The sequence below is a fragment of the Bufo gargarizans genome, chromosome 5 (assembly GCF_014858855.1).
Source record: "Bufo gargarizans isolate SCDJY-AF-19 chromosome 5, ASM1485885v1, whole genome shotgun sequence".
NCBI lineage: Eukaryota > Metazoa > Chordata > Amphibia > Anura > Bufonidae > Bufo > Bufo gargarizans.
In genome coordinates, this window is record NC_058084.1 from 32,225,409 (window position 1) to 32,243,831 (window position 18,423).

Consider the following 18,423-nt stretch of genomic DNA (forward strand, 5'->3'; position numbering starts at 1 on the left):
TAGGAAAATTCTACCTCACTAATGAGTTTTTCTCCCCGGACTCTGGTAAGGATATCTTTCAGATCTCTTTGAAAGCTAACGGTAGGCTCGGAATCTAGGACTCTATAGCAGTGACTATCCCTTAGGATGTTGAGGCACATAGTTCTATATTGTTCCCCCCCCCTTGTCAGCTGGTTTTATATTGGGCAAACGTAGTTCAGAAGTGCATACTTTTGACTCTGTTGGCCCCTGTTTACATTTCTATACGTTTTTTTAGCAGGACTGAATAACATAGCACACCATACTTTTCTGTTCTGCAAAAAAAGTATAGAAACGTATACCTTTTTTTTACATTGCAGTGAATGGGAGATAGATGGAAACGTAAGACAATACGTTTCCAGCTGTTAAAGGTATCCGTTTTTATCCAGATACTTCCTACCTCCTTTGATACACTTAAAATCTTTATTTAAAAAAAAAAGGTTTCAGAAAAACGTATGAACAGAAATGTATTGAAATGTATGAACATCGGTCAAATGTATACGTAAAAAAAAAAAAGGATAAATAGCAACAAAATTGCATACGTTTCTGTACTTCTTTTACTGTATGTCTAAATGTAGCCCCTTACCTGCACGTGGCTGTCGTCTGAGCTCTCACAATGCTCGGGGGTAAGTGGATGCCAAAAATTAAACAATTACTATAAAATATTCAGAAAAAATAAGATTAATGTGCAAACGACAAGCAAATAATTTTTTAATAATTCAACATTTTAGTCTCTTTTCACATCTAGGTTGTCAGGGTGTCCGTCAGGGTTTTTTAGCCGCTTTTTAATTGCAGTATTCTTGCTGTGAAAATGATGGAAGCTCTAAAGCAGGGATGACCAACCCGTGGCTCTCCAGCTGTTGTAAAACTACAAGTCCAACCATGCCCTGCTGTATGCTGATAGCTGTAGGAAGTCTAGGCATGCTTCTGGTTGTAGTTTTGCAACAACTGGAGAGCTGCAGGTTGGCCATCCCTGCTCTAAAAGAATCTTCTGTTATGAGGTCCGAGAGCGAGACGTCACACATGGGGGGAGCCGTATGTGTGGTAAGCTGTTTACCAACCCCACCATTGGCAATTTGGGAATATTTAGATGCATTTACCAGTTCAGTGCAATTGGTGCATCTGTGAGATAGAATCACTATAAGGCCTCTTTCACACGGGCGTCATGTTTTTTGCCCGGATAAGAGGCGGGTGCGTTGCGGGAAAATGCGCGATTTTTCCGCGCGAGTGCAAAACATTGTCATGCGTTTTGCACTTGCGTGAGAAAAATCGCGCATGTTTGGTACCCAGACCCGAACTTCTTCACAGAAGTTCGGGCTTGGGATTGATGTTCTGAAGATTGTATTATTTTCCCTTATAACATGGTTATAAGGGAAAATAATAGCATTCTGACTACAGAATGCTTTGTATAATAGTGCTGGAAGGGTTAAAAATAATAAAAAAGTTAACTCACCTTCTCCTCTTGTTCGCGCAGATTCCACTCTGTTCTTTAGCTGTGGACTGAATGACCTGAGGTGACGTCAGATCACATGCTCCAATCACATGGTCCATCACCATGGTGATGGAGCATGTGATCTGACGTCATCAAAGGTCCTTTAGCCCACAGATAAAGAACAGACCGGCATCTGCGCGAACAAGAGGAGAAGGTGAGTTAACTTTTTTATTATTTTTAACCCTCCCAGCACTATTATACAAAGCATTCTGTATTCAGAATGCTATTATTTTCCCTTATAACCATGTTATAAGGGAAAATAATACAGTGAATAGACTGTCACCTAGAACCCATGCGTGAAAATCACACCGCATCCGCACTTGCTTGCGGATGCATGCGATTTTCACGCAACCCCATTCATTTCTATAGGGCCTGCGTTACGTGAAAAACGCACAAAGAGGAGCATGCTGCGATTTTCACGCAACGCACAAGTGATGCGTGAAAATCACCGCTCGTGTGCACAGCCCCATAGAAATGAATGGGTCAGGATTCAGTGCGGGTGCAATGCGTTCACCGCACGCATCGCACCCGCACGGAAAACTCGCCCGTGTGAAAGGGGCCTAAGGTGTCTGTCCCCATATCAAAGGGGGAGAAGAGTTCACAGATAATGTGTCCTCCTGCTGAGAAACTCCAACAGTTACTTGTAATTTGTGAGGAAAGCTGGCAGTAAGCATGTAATATCCCTGCAGCGCCTCCGCAGGAGGACTAAAGCATTACACAGTGCCTATTCAAATCAATGGATTGTATGCATAATGCAGGACAGGTTCTCCAGAGACAGAGAGACGCTCTTACGGTTGAACTGATCTTGAACTTTTTTCTCTCTTTAGAACTTTTTTGTTTAACGCCATTGAAACAATGCCGTGCGTTAGAAAAAAAGCGGAATGGGCCTTGCAGTGGATATCAAACAGGAAAGCCTCATTTGGTACGTATTACTAGGCTGGAGCTGCTCTCAGTTACTCTTGTGAGTTATGTAGTTATGTTCCTTACACTTTCTTTGCTTAGGAAACCATCATAAACCCTTCCTGCTCAGCGCCATGCATGTACGGTGCTGCAAGTAGGGTGGTCAGCTCGTGGCACCCTACGTGTACAGCGCTGTAATGACGCGTGAGCACTGTGTGCTCCATCACTTGCAGGTGCCAGCTTTATTATACAGCTGGCACATTGCTGTCACTGTTGGTATCAGAGTTATTTCCGATCCTGGCAGTTTAACCACCTTGATTCCATGATCAGTGCTGACCCTGGCATCTAAATGGTTACAGAGAGGGAGGTGGCTTCCTCTCTCTCACTCCATTGGACCCCTTTTTCAGTGATTGCGGGGTGCTAAGGGGATGTTATGGCAGCCAGGGGCCTAAGAATAGGTCCCAGGCCTGCCATGTACGGAGAACTATCCAAAGGCAGGGCCAGATAGGGATCATGTCAGTTAATACAGTAACTAACATAATGCACTGGAATGTCTAAGTATTACAGTATATGATCAATCAGAAGATCGCATGTTCAAGTCCCCTAGTAGGACACAAAAAAAACAAATCAAGTCAAAAAGTGGAAAAATAAAAAAGTTAATTGAAAAAACAAACGAAATATTGCCTTTTTCCATGGCCGATTCATTTACGTAAAAATATAAAGAGAAAAAAAATCCTCATATTGGTCAATGCCAAGCACGCTGATTTTATTGAGTAACCCCAATGAATAAAAGATATATAAATCATAAATATTAAAAAAAAATTGCTGCGTCCGCAATGCCATAAAATGATCACATTCTATTCTGTACAGTGAACAGTGTAAAAAATAAAAAATGCCAGTACTTTTATTTGTTCATTTTATTTGTTTATTTGTTATACAACCACCGAGAATTTCTTACCAAAATCTCACCAATGAAAACTATCACTCATCCTGCAATAACCCAGCCCTCCTGCAGCTCCAAAGACTAAAAAAATACAAATTCTGGGGTCAAAAAATTCAAAAGTAAAAAAGAAAATGGAAAAAAAAAAAAGAGGATTTTAGTATTGGTGTAATCATGTTGACCTACAGAATTTAGTTATCATATCACTTATGCTGTATGGTGAACTCCATGAAAAGAAATCCCAGAAAACAATGACGGAATTGCTGTGGTAAAAAAAAATGTCAAATTCTACCGGGTAGCTCCAAATAATGCCATAATAAAAAACAAGCGCTCATACGGCTATGCTGACAGAAACACAATAAAGTTATAGCTACTGAAATAAAGAAGCATCAATTTTTCTAATATTTTAAGTACCAAACTAGGCGCGTTCCTATTGGGTGAAAATTAGACTAGTGAGATTAGGAGGACCTTATATACTGAGATTTATTATACTATATATACCCATCAGAAGAACCCCATCTGTAAATGTAGATGTACTGGGACCAGTGTGCAGCATATTTTGGTTATCTTGCACATTTTCGTGGTTCTCTGTGGCCAATAAAATATCCTTAGGCTACCTGCAGACGGTGCGTATTTATATGCAGAAAATATGCATGAAACCAACATAAAAAATGCAACAAAAAACAAACATAAATCCACATTGTTTATCATGTTTTTTGTGCAGTTTTTATGTGTTTTTTGTTGCAGATTTAGTTTATTTTAACAGCCCCATTAAAGTCTATGGGGAAAACCAGGTACATAAGGTGTGGAATTGCACAAGCAATTGAGTCACTGCGGGCGGGTCAGTTTCCCTGTGTACAAAATACACAATTTGGCAAATCTTAGAAAGCCGCCGGACTAAAAAGCCTGACATGCAGTAATTTTAGTCCGGCGGCCTTTCTCCGTGCAGCGCCGTGCTGCGCCGGAGCTCCGCCCCCGTCCCCATTATAGTCAACGGGGACGGAGCGGCGGCACGGCGAAATAGCCGCAGGACGGATCCGACATGGTGAACAGCCTGTCGGATCCGTCCTGCCGCAAGTGTGAAAGTACCCTTAATCAGGTTGGGATCAAATACCAAATGATACAATTATCAGCTGATGAATACTATTGATTATGGATATTGATTTTTGTTTTTATTACTAATCATGGACATTTTTTCAGAGGGTAATGGACACTGATTTTTACAGCAATTATGTTCATTGAAATATGAATTATTAAGACCTGATTAGGATCTAGAAGGGCAAGGATTATTTTTATATTCTTATTTTTATTTTATTTTAATACTTACATTTTATATTGTGTTTTGATATTTTATATTATTTGATGTATATTGACCAACACAATCAGTGAGATGGCATAGTTGCGTTGATTGCATAGATGGATATTTGATGCGGTGGACTCCAATTCCCCCCAACGTATTGGAATAGCACCTACCACGGGAGTATATTCATATTGGGGCAGAAGAGAAAACACGCCATCAAATACATCTAAGTTGGTGATTTTCTTAGTGTACAAGTTGGCCGGTCAACAAGATTGATCAAAATCATATATTGTTAAGGGGGTATTCCCATCACAATGATCACTGTTATAATAATCTGTTAATGATGTGCCAGTGATCATTTTTGTAAATATATTGTATTGGCAAATTCCCACCCTTCTTGATAAAATTCTTTCCTCCCTACCTCATTGTTGTCATATGGTATCCCATATCGCCTCCCGAATTCATGGGCCGCGCTTGCGCAGAAGACACTTTATTTTCACCCAGCCGGCCGTTCATTGCAGTCCTGAACGCGTGGGCTGCCGCGCATGCGCAAGGCTTATTTCTTCAGTGCCGTGTCTCATACAGAGCCGCGCATGCCCTGTATGCAGCGCGGCTCTGTATGAGACGCGGCACTAAAGAAATAAGCTTTGCGCATGCGCAGCAGCGTGAGCTCTCAGGACTGCAATGAGCGGCCGGCTGGGTGAAAAAAAATATGTCTTCTGCGCAAGCGCGATCCAGGGATTTGGGAGAGAAGCGGTGGCCATAGGAGACACATGAACCGGCACGCAAGGAGTGTGATGTCATAAGGAGGCGTTGCGCAGCCTTAGAAGCAGGAATCCAGGAAGTGAACAGCAGAGCTGGCTGCAGGTGAGGACGAATTAGCAAGATGGGAATACCCCTTTAAGATATATAAATGGTTTGGACTCCTGCACTCCATGAATATAAACCATCTCTATAGGATTGACAGGAGAACACACCTTGTGGTTCATAGTTTTAGTTTTTGATTTGATACAATAAATTATTTTCGTTTCGGTACAACTCCTCTTGACAGATTGGCTGTTTAATACAAGATACACAACATTTTCCTTTCTGAACGTAGGGGTGTTCCTAAACAGAGCACCTATATCCAGTGATCATCTGGAGAGTCGCTATCTATTTCCATGTCTCTCATGTTGTGTTCATTATAGGAGAGAGAATTGTTGCGTTTGCCGCTGTAGAAGGGATCTTCTTCTCTGGATCTTTTGCCGCTATTTTCTGGATGAAGAAGAGAGGTCTGATGCCCGGACTCGCCTTCTCCAATGAACTGATCAGTCGGGATGAGGTAACATCACATCTCCATAAGAGATCCTGACTAATGAAAATGTGATGTAATACGTGGGGCAATGTACCCCCCCCCTTACTGCTATGCATAAGAATATTAGAAGTCCATGACCAGAGAAAAGCATAAAGTTGCAGGCTGTGAGCATTTATAAAGGCCTGAGGTGACTTCTAATCATCTTAATGATTTATCGTCAGGAGTACGTTAATCCTTAACCAGGAATTGATAAAAATCTGTGATTTCAAGGAACTGCAGGTAGATAGATACCTGTAAGGCTGGGTTCACACCTGAGCGTTTTTACAGTGCGTTCCTACGCGCTGTAAAATGCTCAACAGGCAAAAAACAATGTTTCCCTATGGGCATGGTTCTTACCTGAGCGTTTTACAGCGCGTACGAACGCGCTGTAAAACGCCTGCGCCCCAAGAAGTACTATCTGCCATCGGGTGCAACAAATGATTGGCCTCAGCAGCCATGTGTCCTCAAACTGCTTCTTGAGGACACCTCACTGCTAAGCCCAGGCATTGGCTGCAATTGCACATGTGACCCGGTTCATGCAGAAGTTTGAGAGACGAGTCTGAAAGATCAGTGAAGAGAGGGAACCAGAACCAGACGGCAGGGACTAGGTGAGTATGAATTTCTCCACAGATCCCGATGGCTGGGGACAGATAAAAAAAAAAAAAAAAGACTGGAGAACTCCTTCAAGCTGGCCATACACATTAGATTCATGTTGTCCAAGCCCACCAATTTTGGCAGGACTGTCCGGCCATCTGTATGGGGGTATCCTTATTCTCCGCCCAATGGCAGATATTGAGGAGAGGAAGCCAGATTGTTGGATCTCGGCATACACAATTCTTTTACTCCTGGGGCGAATAAACGACCGTCTGGCAGCAGCTTCCACCCTTCTCGCCATTTAGAAGACACGCATACTTTGCTGAACCAAGTATGCGTGTATAACGGGGCGTTCATGAGCTGATCTCTGAATATGCGCCTGGAAGGAATTGCTCCAAATGTTTTTCCCCTTATCTAAAACAAATTTCCTTACATTTTAATTTTTTTTTTTTTGCATTTTTACAGTTATTCCTGTACATGTAATATCTGACATTTTCATCCTCAGGGTTTACATTGTGATTTTGCATGTTTAATGTTTCGCCACCTGGTGAATAAACCCACACAAGAGCGAGTCACCAAGATCATAGTCAGCGCGGTGAGGATAGAACAGGTAATGCGTTTTCTGATTAATACTGAATATTATACCCATGTATCACAGAGCTCAGCTTCTCTCCATGATGCCCTGCTGTCAGATAGAGCAGCAGAAATCACTTGACAGGTTTGTTATAATATACGGTAGTTTGCAGTTTACCGATAATTGCTGCGTTATACTTGCAGCTTGATATAATGACAGGTCCAGTTGATGCCCAACAGTTCGCAGTAGACCTTAAGTGCTGCCCATGCCACCCTCTAATAGCACTCTGCGACGCGTGGTGATATCCTTTAAGCTCTAGTTTTAGACTTATGCCGTCTGGCTCCGCTTTGGGGTACATGCCATGATAATGTCTACAGCAGTTCCACCATTGTATTTTGGGTTTTGCCCTAACAAAAAAGGACATGGGGCACATTTTATATGCCAGGCAAAAGTTATTTGGAGTAAGAGGCACTGAATTTATTTTGGCTTTTTAGTGCTATAAGCCAGCGTAGATTTCAGCTATAATTTACGCCAATTTTTTGGCAATTGCTCAAGTGTTTCAGAAATTCTCAAACAGTTGCACATTTTTACTGCAATAAATGGCACGCACCAAAGTTTGCAACTTTCTCATGCCAGAAAACCGAAGCACAGGCCATGAAACATTTAAGACCATCACTTGTTTTAGTGTAGTCCTATTCCAAGAGCCAGAGCGTTTTTATTTCTCCCTCAGCGTATGAGGGCTTTTTCTTGCACAATGACATGTATATGACTTTTTGCTTACTGTTTTTTGGTAGATGAGCCGAGCAAAAAACAGCAACTCTCACATTGTTTTTTATGTTTTGTACGCTGTTCATCACGCAGGATAAATAATGTGTTCATTTTATAGGAAGGGTCGTCACACATGTGGCAACACTAATTGTGCATCGTTTTATTATGGAAAAAAAATATATTTTTTACTTATGCATTAGGTTGTATTATGGTTGTCTGCTTAGGCACAGCATTACAGGCTTTCATCCTTTGTTAGCCCCACCAACACCTCACAATCACATTGCAGGACGCCAGTGGACTTACAGAGGGAGCCCCCTTCGTCTGTAAAGTCACTTGGGTGTCATGGACGGTGTTGGCCGTAGCATTTAAGGGTTTAAACAGCTGCAGTCGGAGTAAACGTAGCTCCTGAGCCTGTGCTATACACACAATACATGCATCCTAGGCCAGGGCTATACACAGACGTTTTGTGGCGTGACAGTTGCAGTACATATTGAATATCATGTACATTGCATGATTCTGTTATCTACTATTGTTAACCCCTTAAGGACACATGACGTATCGGTACGGCATGTTTCCCGAGTCCTTAAGGACACATGACGTACCGGTACGTCATGTGTTGTTCCGATCACTGCCGTGCGGCCGGCTGTGATCGGAACAAGGTGCCTGCTCAAATCATTGAGCAGGCACCTCGGCTAAATGCGCGGGGGGGTCCCGTGACCCCCCCATGTCCGCGATCGCAACAAACCGCAGGTCAATTCAGACCTGCGGTTTGTTGCGCTTTCTGCAGTTTCTGATCGCTGCGGTCCCTGACCGCGGCGATCAGAAACTTTAGTGTGGCGAAAATATATATTTATCACCCCCCCTGCACCTCTGAATGATTTTAGCCCGGTGGGAGGTGCAGGGGGGGTGTTGCGGGCGGTGGGGGCGGTGCGGGAGGCGGGCGGTGCGGCAGGCGGGATCGTGATCCCCCGCCCGCCTCCTATTGCGTAATCGTTGGTGTACAGTGGGTATACCAGGGTGCCAGCACATTGCTGGCACCCTGGTATAAACGGCTGACATCGGTGATGCGATGTCAGCCGTTTAACCCTTTCCATACAGCGGTCCGTACGGACCGCTGTATGGAAAAAGTTAACAGTAAGAGGGAGCTCCCTCCCTCTCCGATCGGGGGGCTGCAGTGCCTTTGCAGCCCCCCGATGGAGAGGGAGAGAGCCCCCAGACAGCCCCCCCAGAGCCCCGTCCTTACCCTTCCCCGTCTGCGCAGTTCTGACCATAACTGAGCAGACGGGGAAGGTTCCCATGGCAACAGGACGCCTGCTCAGGCGTCCTGCTGTCCATGGTGCTGAACAGATCTGTGCTGAAAGCATAGATCTGTTCAGTGTAAGTAAAATATAGTACAGTGCAATATATATTGTACTGTATTATACAGACATCAGACCCACTGGATCTTCAAGAACCAAGTGGGTCTGGGTCAAAAAAAAAGTGAAAAAAAGGTAAAAATCAAAAAACACATTTATCACTGATTAAAAATTAAAAAAATAAAATTCCCTACACATGTTTGGTATCGCCGCGTCCGTAACGACCTGATCTATAAAACGGTCATGTTACTTTACCCGAACGGTGAACGCCATAAAAATAAAAAATAAAAAACTATGATGAAATTGAAATTTTGTCCACCTTACTTCCCAAAAAAAGGTAATAAAAGTGATCAAAAAAGTCGCATGTACGCCAAAATTGTAACAATCAAACCGTCATCTCATCCCGCAAAAAATGAGACCCTACTTAAGATAATCGCCCAAAAACTGAAAAAACTATGGCTCTTAGACTATGGAAACACTAAAACATCATTTTTTTTGTTTCAAAAATGAAATCATTGTGTAAAACTTACATAAATAAATAAAAAGTATACATATTAGGTATCGCCGCGTCCGTATCGACCGGCTCTATAAAAATATCACATGACCTAACCCCTCAGGTGACCACCGTAAAAAAATAAAAATAAAAACGGTGTAAAAAAAGCCATTTTTTGTCATCTTACGTCACAAAAAGTGTAATAGCAAGCGATCAAAAAGTCATATGCACCCCAAAATAGTGCCAATCAAACCGTCATCTCATCCCGCAAAAAATGAGACCCTACTTAAGATAATCACCCAAAAACTGAAAAAACAATGGCTCTTAGACTATGGAGACACTAAAACATTTTTTTTGTTTTAAAAATGAAATCATTGTGTAAAACGTACATAAATAAAAAAAATTGTATACATATTAGGTATCGCCGCGTCCGTGACAACCTGCTCTATAAAATTACCACATGATCTAACCTGTCAGATGAATGTTGTAAATAAAAAAATAAAAAACGCTGCCAAAAAAGCTATTTCTTGTTACCTTGCCGCACAAAAAGTGTAATATAGAGCAACCAAAAATCATATGTACCCTAAACTAGTACCAACAAAACTGCCACCCTATCCCGTAGTTTCTAAAATGGGGTCACTTTTTTGGAGTTTCTACTCTAGGGGTGCATCAGGGGGGCTTCAAATGGGACATGGTGTAAAAAAAAAACAGTCCAGCAAAACCTGCCTTCCAAAAACCGTATGGCATTGCTTTCCTTCTGCGCCCTGCCGTGTGCCCGTACAGCGGTTTACGACCACATATGGGGTGTTTCTGTAAACTACAGAATCAGGGCCATAAATAATGAGTTTTGTTTGGCTGTTAACCCTTGCTTTGTAACTGGAAAAAAAAATTTAAAATGGAAAATCTGCCAAAAAAGTGAAATTTTGAAATTGTATCTCTATTTTCCATTAAATCTTGTGCAACACCTAAAGGGTTAACAAAGTTTGTAAAATCCGTTTTGAATACCTTGAGGGGTGTAGTTTCTTAGATGGGGTCACTTTTATGGAGTTTATAATCTGGGGGTGCATCAGGGGGGCTTCAAATGGGACTTGGTGTCAAAAAACCGGTCCATAAAAATCAGCCCTCCAAAAAACAATTGGCGCACCTTTCCCTCTACGCCCCGCTGTGTGGCCGTACAGTAGTTTACGGCCACATATGGGGTGTTTCTGTAAACAGCAGAGTCAGGGCAATAAAGATACAGTCTTGTTTGGCTGTTAACCCTTGCTTTGTTAGTGGAAAAAATGGGTTAAAATGGAAAATTAGGCAAAAAAATGAAATTCTCAAATTTCATCGCCATTTGCCAATAACTCTTGTGCAACACCTAAAGGGTTAACGACGTATGTAAAATCAGTTTTGAATACCTTGAGGGGTGTAGTTTCTTAGATGGGGTCACTTTTAGGGAGTTTCTCCTCTAGGGGTGCATCAGGGGGCTTCAAATGGGACATGGTGTAAATAAACCAGTCCATAAAAATCAGCCTTCCAAAAACCAAACGGCGCACCTTTCACTCTACGCCCCGCTGTGTGGCCGTACAGTAGTTTACGGCCACATATTGGGTGTTTCTGTAAACGGCAGAGTCAGGGCAATAAAGATACCGTCTTGTTTGGCTGTTAACCCTTGCTTTGTTAGTGGAAAAAATGGGTTAAAATGAAAAATTAGACTAAAAAATTAAATTCTCAAATTTCCTCCCCATTTGCCAATAACTCTTGTGCAACACCTAAAGGGTTAACAACGTATTCAAAATCAGTTTTGAATACCTTGAGGGGTGTAGTTTCTTAGATGGGGTCATTTTTGGGTGGTTTCTATTATGTAAGCCTCGCAAAGTGACTTGAGACCTGAACTGGTCCCTAAAAATTGAGTTTTTGTAAATTTCTGAAAAATTTCAAGATTTGCTTCTAAACTTCTAAGCCTTATAACATCCCCAAAAAATAAAATATCATTCCCAAAATAATTCAAACATGAAGTAGACATATGGGGAATGTAAAGTCATCCAAATTTTTGGGGGTATTACTATGTATTACAGAAGTAGAGAAACTGGAACTTTGAAATTTGCAAATTTTTCCAAATTTTTGTTAAATTTGGTATTTTTTGGTGCAAAAAAAATAATTTTTTTGACTTTATTTTACCAGTGTCATGAAGTACAATATGTGACGAAAAAACAATCTCAGAATGGCCTGGATAAGTCAAAGCGTTTTAAAGTTATCAGCACTTAAAGTGACTCTGGTCAGATTTGCAAAAAATGGCCTGGTCCTTAAGGTGAAATAGGGCTGTGTCCTTAAGGGGTTAAGGACATTGGTGGCCTGTACTCAGGGTAGGCCGACTATACCAGATCAGTGGTGGTCTGACTTCCAGTGATCAGCCATTTGTGTCTGCAGCACTCACCTCTTCATTATGCAGATGCTTCCATCTATCTGAGCGCTGTTTACTAGTAGCGGCGGTTCACGGCATTACAGCTTTATCCTATTTTAGTGAATGGGATACAGCCTGTTCAAACAGCTGATTGGCGGGGGGACCCGAGAGGTGGACCTCCACGGCTTTGATATTGGTGGCCTGGACCATCAATATGCTAAACTCTCAAAACCCTTTTGAAGGGGTTGTCTCATCGAAGACAATTGGGGCATATCGCTAAGATATGCCCCCATTGTCTGATACGTGCAGGTCCCACAGCTTGGACCTGCACCTATATCAAGAACGGAGCGGGGAAAGTGGTGGCTGGAGGACTCCAGTCCGGCCACCACCAACCGGTGTCTTCTCAAACAGCTGATCGGCATGGGCCCCTGGTTTCAGACACCTACCAATTAGATACTGATGACCTATCCAGAATAGGTCAGTTAAAAAACTCGGAGATCCCTGTTAAATATAAAAGTATATGTAGCTGTATACATTATTTGTGAATGATTCCTGGATTTAGCAGCTTCATTTTCTGAAAATTTCCAGTACGTCCATCCATTAATAATAAATCAGGCAGCCGTAGGGTTGGCAATCAGTTTGGAATTGAAGAATTACCTCTGGCGCTGGATAAAGGTTAATAACCTCATTGTATTCGGTACATTTTCCATGTTTTCAACATTTCATTACTTTATTTTTTTCTCTCCACAGGCGTTTTTAACAGAAGCTTTACCTGTGGATCTCATTGGCATAAACTGCAGGTTAATGAAAACTTATATAGAATTTGTGGCAGATCGACTGCTCGGGGAACTTGGGTGCTCAAAGGTAAAGCGTATTTCCACTATATTTCCCATAGAAGTCTGTCTAAGTTGATGCGGTCTCTATTTTAGACAGGGAATTAGTAGATCTGTCCTATATATGATGCTTAAAGGGGTTGTGTGAGTTAAAGGGATTGTCTGGGCTTTTAATATTGATGACCTATCCTCAGGATAGGTCATCAATATTAGATCGGCCGGGGTGCCGGGCTCCTGCTATAGACAGCAGCTCTGAACAGAAAGAGAGACGGGGGATAGCACCCCTGCCGATCTGATATTGATATATAAGGCCCAGACAACCCCTTTTAAATGAAAACCACGGCAGCTACAGTGAGTGTGATAAAAGAAGTCACACTTGTCTGTTTTCTCCTCTGCCATTTGCACTCCAGAGGGCTGCCAGTGTTTGTTTTCCCGTCTGTGGCAGTGATCACCGCTGCATCCAATCCCTGGCCTCAGAAGTCGCACCCCATGTACGGCTGAGGTCAGTGATTGGCTGCACATTGACCGAGTGTGTGCATGGAGTGTCACTGCTGCTGCCAGGAAAATGACTGCAGTACTGGAGCCTGACGCAGTAAGCGGCAGGGGGGAGGAAACTTGCTAGTATGGCTTATTTTATCCCTCTCGCTGTTGCTGCCTGGGTTTTTATTTAACTTGGATGATCCCTTTAATTTGGCTCAAATATCCAGACCCGTAACTGAAATTTGCTGTTGCGTACTCTGTACCCTTGACAATAAGATGGTTGGAAAGAAATGTTCTTCCACTATTCTTTGTTATATCTTCTTACATTTTTCCTCATTTTTTTTTTCGTTTCCAGGTATTTAATGTAGAAAATCCTTTTGACTTCATGGAAAATATTTCTCTGGAGGGAAAAACTAATTTCTTTGAGAAGCGCGTCTCCGAATATCAACGTTTTGCTGTTATGTCTCAAACAGCGGATAATGTCTTCACTTTGGATGCAGATTTCTGACTGTGTGGAGCGATGCCTGGCATTCCTAACCCGAAGAAGTACAGCACTGTGTACACGAAGGGCTGAGGCCAAGCCTAGGACTTCTGCTCACCCCCTTAGATGGTTTTCTAAGTGACTGCTGCTTTGTAACATGCCAAAGACTCTTCTTTTCACAAGAAACACCTTGTGTATGAAGAACATATAACCACAGAGATATAATTGTTAAAGCCATGTCTACACTTAAAGGCTATGTCCACCCAGCCAACATTTTTTTTTAGCATTGTTCTAATGATGTTTTAAATTTGCAAATAGTTTTACTTCCAGTATCTTACTATTTTATATATACAGTTTAGAGATGAGTGAATCGATTCATTAGGAGGAGGTCTTCACCTGTGAGGGGCTGTCCCCACAGCCGAAGAAGCGCCCACCTGCCTGTTGAGCGACAGGGCCGGACATCTAGCTTGGTGATGACAATCTGGACCGGGGCGCTGAAGCTCAAAGTAGGAGGGCCTCAAAGCTTCAGGAGGAGCGACTACGTAGGCACAGCTACACTTCTAGATTGCGGTGCAAGCGCAGTCGCTGCTCCCAGAGACGGATTTGAGTTTTGGTGCCTGCATAGGTACTCGGAGCAACGGCACAGGGCCCGGATTGGGTCAAGGCCGACCCTTTCAATCTTCAGGCGGTTGGGCACTCCTTCAGCGGTGGGGAGAAACCCTCACAGGTGAAGAGCTTCTGCCAATGAGACATCGATTTGTTAGAATCAATTCGCTCATCCCTACTACAGCTCCTTATGGTCTCTTCTTGGTTACAGATTCAAACCAAAACCCTGGTCCTTCAGACTGAATAAGGGTATGTTCATGTTCAGTAACCACAGGGACACATAACTCTGCATAGAGGCTGTAGACACAAAACATCAAGCTATACTTGCATTGGAGCGAGAAAAAAAATTGTTGAAAAGGTGGACATGCTCTTTAATCTTCAAGGATGGGAAAAGGGTGAACTTACTAATGTTAAAGATGGTGTAGGCTTTGACCTGCTGTCTTTTCCTGCAGCAGATTTATCACAGAGGATAAATCTGGTGCAGGGACAGACACTTTTCTCTGACTCTATACCAACTATTGGTTGTCTTAATGTGTGACAGAATATTACCCCAGAATTCTGGTTTGGTGGAAACCATGGTGATCGTTAAAAAATGCCAATTTAGGTAATGTTTAGGATTTAGGAGAAGGATTTTAATCTTTTATCTAGACGACATGACGGTTTTATGTCATATAGTTTTATCTTCTTGGCCAGTTACACAGCAACGCTTCACCTTTGCGTCACGTACAGGTCCGCATCACAGACTGGTGCTTTTCCCATAATGCAGTTCTGTTGTCTGCCGTTGCTTGCCTTGCCTCTTAAAGAGAATACATGGAAACTGCAGCATCCCCTTTGCTTGTCCCCTTTGCTTGTCCCCTTTGCTTGTCCCCTTCATGGGTCCTGTAATCTGCTTGTCATTTGGGGCATCACATCTTGGAGAGCATCCTAGGGGCATTATATCTTGGGAAGCATCTTTGGGGCATCACCTCTTGTGGAGCTTCTCCTCTTGTGGTGCATCTTTGGGGCTTATCCTCTTGTGGTGCATCCTTGGGGCATCACCTCTCGTGGAGCGTCCTTGGGGCATCTCCTCTCGTGGAGCGTCCTTGGGGCATCTCCTCTCGTGGAGCGTCCTTGGGGCATCTCCTCTCGCGGTGCGTCCTTGGGGCATCTCCTCTCGCGGTGCGTCCTTGGGGCATCTCCTCTCGCGGTGCGTCCTTGGGGCATCTCCTCTCGCGGTGCATCCTTGGGGCATCGGAACTTGCAGAGCATGCTTTGGGGGGGGGTCGCATCTGTTCCCCAGCTGCTGCTCTGTCTTCTCTCTACCGTTGCCGAATGCTGTGATTCTGATAATGTAGGATTCAAGATGTATTAGGGTATTTATCACAATGAATTAACCTGAGATATTAGTTACAGGTTTTATTGTGAACATACATTGATGTTCTTTCCTTAGGATGTAATTGCTGGGGCTCAAACTCCTGGGAACCCCACAATCAGCAGTACAAAAGGGCCTTTCAATGTTTATCCAGGTACAGCGATGCATCCGTACATGTGGAGTGACTTGTACTGCAGCTCAGCCCCGCTCACTTCAGCATGTGACCTAATATCTCATTTGTATTCCTGAAAAACCCCTTTAAATGAACATCCAAGATGGAGCTTCACTTTCACAGCGATATGTGTTGTGTGCCGGTCTTTGCTGTCCTGAATTGCACTGTTATCTCCCTAATTTCTCATAGGACTAATAGGGAGATGTTTTCAGAAATGCATGGACTACTGAATGTCGGGCATTGCTGACCTGATGAAGCTCTGAATGGTTTTAAATGCTGAGGACTTTTTTTTACTGTATTTATCTGGTATGACCTTTCTGCTGGTGTAGTAGTAGAATAAACTAATGGCAGCCAAAATGGCTGTGATATTGGATAGTTTACATTTCTTTATATGTTGTATTGATTTTCTTTATATTTTTGTCTTTCTTTTTGCTATTACCGGTATATAGATTTGTCGTAAGCAATTCATGGTCAAACTTGTACTAACCTCCTTCCCCAATGTAAATTTTGGCATCACTAAAAAATAATGAGCCACAATGTGCCATCAGATAAGGAGACCACAACTGTATGTCACATGAGAAGCCAATGGCCGGCCAACTAAATGCCACCCTGAACTTTCTTTTTTCTCCTCATTTACTTTTGCTCAGTGAATCCTCATTTACGCCTCATATTAGTCATAGCGGTGAGGAACCTCCAGCCGCGTCTTCATTACATGTGACATTTTGGTCTGTCGAGACTTTTAAAGACAAAGCTTGAAGCCTGCACAGTCAGGAATTGCACGGCAGAGTGGATCCGGTGAGAGATGTATGACATCACAACACTTTGTACATAGATCACTGGCAGTTTCCCCTAAAATGCAAGTGGCATTTTAAAAAGTCTCTTGAACTGGAATAGTGCAGTGGTTTGCGACAGTTGGGGTAATAGGGCCCTTGACATCTGTAAGCACTACCGGTAATGACCACCAGGTGTCAGCACTTCCCAAGTTATTTTATACTCAGGTCTTATTCACATGATTATTTTGTGAAAAGATGACTGTAGGTTGTCATATGTCCATGTCGCTTGAGAAGATGTGTAATATTTGGTACATTTTTTTATACTTAATACCAGATTATACCCAAATTTACTTTTTAAAATCAGGTCTTTGAAAATCCTGTAGGTTGTCATATGTGCAGCTGTCTTGAAAAGAGATGTGTAATATAAAATCAGTGATAGAGTCCTAACCTCAGTACCAGTAGAAAGAGGAAGGTGCTCATGCCGCTCTACAGAGCACTAGTGAGACCTCATTTGGAGTATTGTGCTCAGTACTGGAGACCATACAGGGAGTGCAGAATTATTAGGCAAGTTGTATTTTTGAGGATTAATTTTATTATTGAACAACAACCATGTTCTCAATGAACCCCAAAAACTCATTAATATCAAAGCTGAATATTTTTGGAAGTAGTTTTTAGTTTGTTTTTAGTTTTAGCTATTTTAGGGGGATATCTGTGTGTGCAGGTGACTATTACTGTGCATAATTATTAGGCAACTTAACAAAAAACAAATATATACCCATTTCAATTATTTATTTTTACCAGTGAAACCAATATAACATCTCAACATTCACAAATATACATTTCTGACATTCAAAAACAAAACAAAAACAAATCAGTGACCAATATAGCCACCTTTCTTTGCAAGGACACTCAAAAGCCTGCCATCCATGGATTCTGTCAGTGTTTTGATCTGTTCACCATCAACATTGCGTGCAGCAGCAACCACAGCCTCCCAGACACTGTTCAGAGAGGTGGACTGTTTTCCCTCCTTGTAAATCTCACATTTGATGATGGACCACAGGTTCTCAATGGGGTTCAGATCAGGTGAACAAGGAGGCCATGTCATTAGATTTTCTTCTTTTATACCCTTTCTTGCCAGCCACGTTGTGGAGTACTTGGACGCGTGTGATGGAGCATTGTCCTGCATGAAAATCATGTTTTTCTTACCTTGCAGACTTCTTCCTGTACCACTGCTTGAAGAAGGTGTCTTCCAGAAACTGGCAGTAGGACTGGGAGTTGAGCTTGACTCCATCCTCAACCCAAAAAGGCCCCACAAGCTCATCTTTTATGATACCAGCCCAAACCAGTACTCCACCTCCACCTTGCTGGCGTCTGCGTCGGACTGGAGCTCTCTGCCCTTTACCAATCCAGCCATCTGGCCCATCAAGACTCACTCTCATTTCATCAGTCCATAAAACCTTAGAAAAATCAGTCTTGAGATATTTCTTGGCCCAGTCTTGACGTTTCAGCTTGTGTGTCTTGTTCAGTGGTGGTCGTCTTTCAGCCTTTCTTACCTTGGCCATGTCTCTGAGTAT

At 42.6% G+C, this 18,423-nt stretch overlaps 1 protein-coding gene across 1 annotated transcript in view; it reads left to right on the forward strand.

The window, feature by feature from the left end:
- Window positions 1-16,909, forward strand: part of RRM2B (ribonucleotide reductase regulatory TP53 inducible subunit M2B) — a 42,855-nt gene extending 25,946 nt beyond the window's left edge. The window contains exons 5-9 of the mRNA XM_044292754.1: window positions 2,338-2,432; window positions 5,838-5,971; window positions 7,083-7,187; window positions 12,904-13,017; window positions 13,822-16,909. Of these exons, the coding sequence (XP_044148689.1) occupies window positions 2,338-2,432; window positions 5,838-5,971; window positions 7,083-7,187; window positions 12,904-13,017; window positions 13,822-13,974 (601 nt within the window). The 3' untranslated portion in view covers window positions 13,975-16,909. The remainder of the gene's footprint in view (window positions 1-2,337; window positions 2,433-5,837; window positions 5,972-7,082; window positions 7,188-12,903; window positions 13,018-13,821) is intronic.
- The last annotated feature ends 1,514 nt before the right edge of the window (window positions 16,910-18,423 follow it).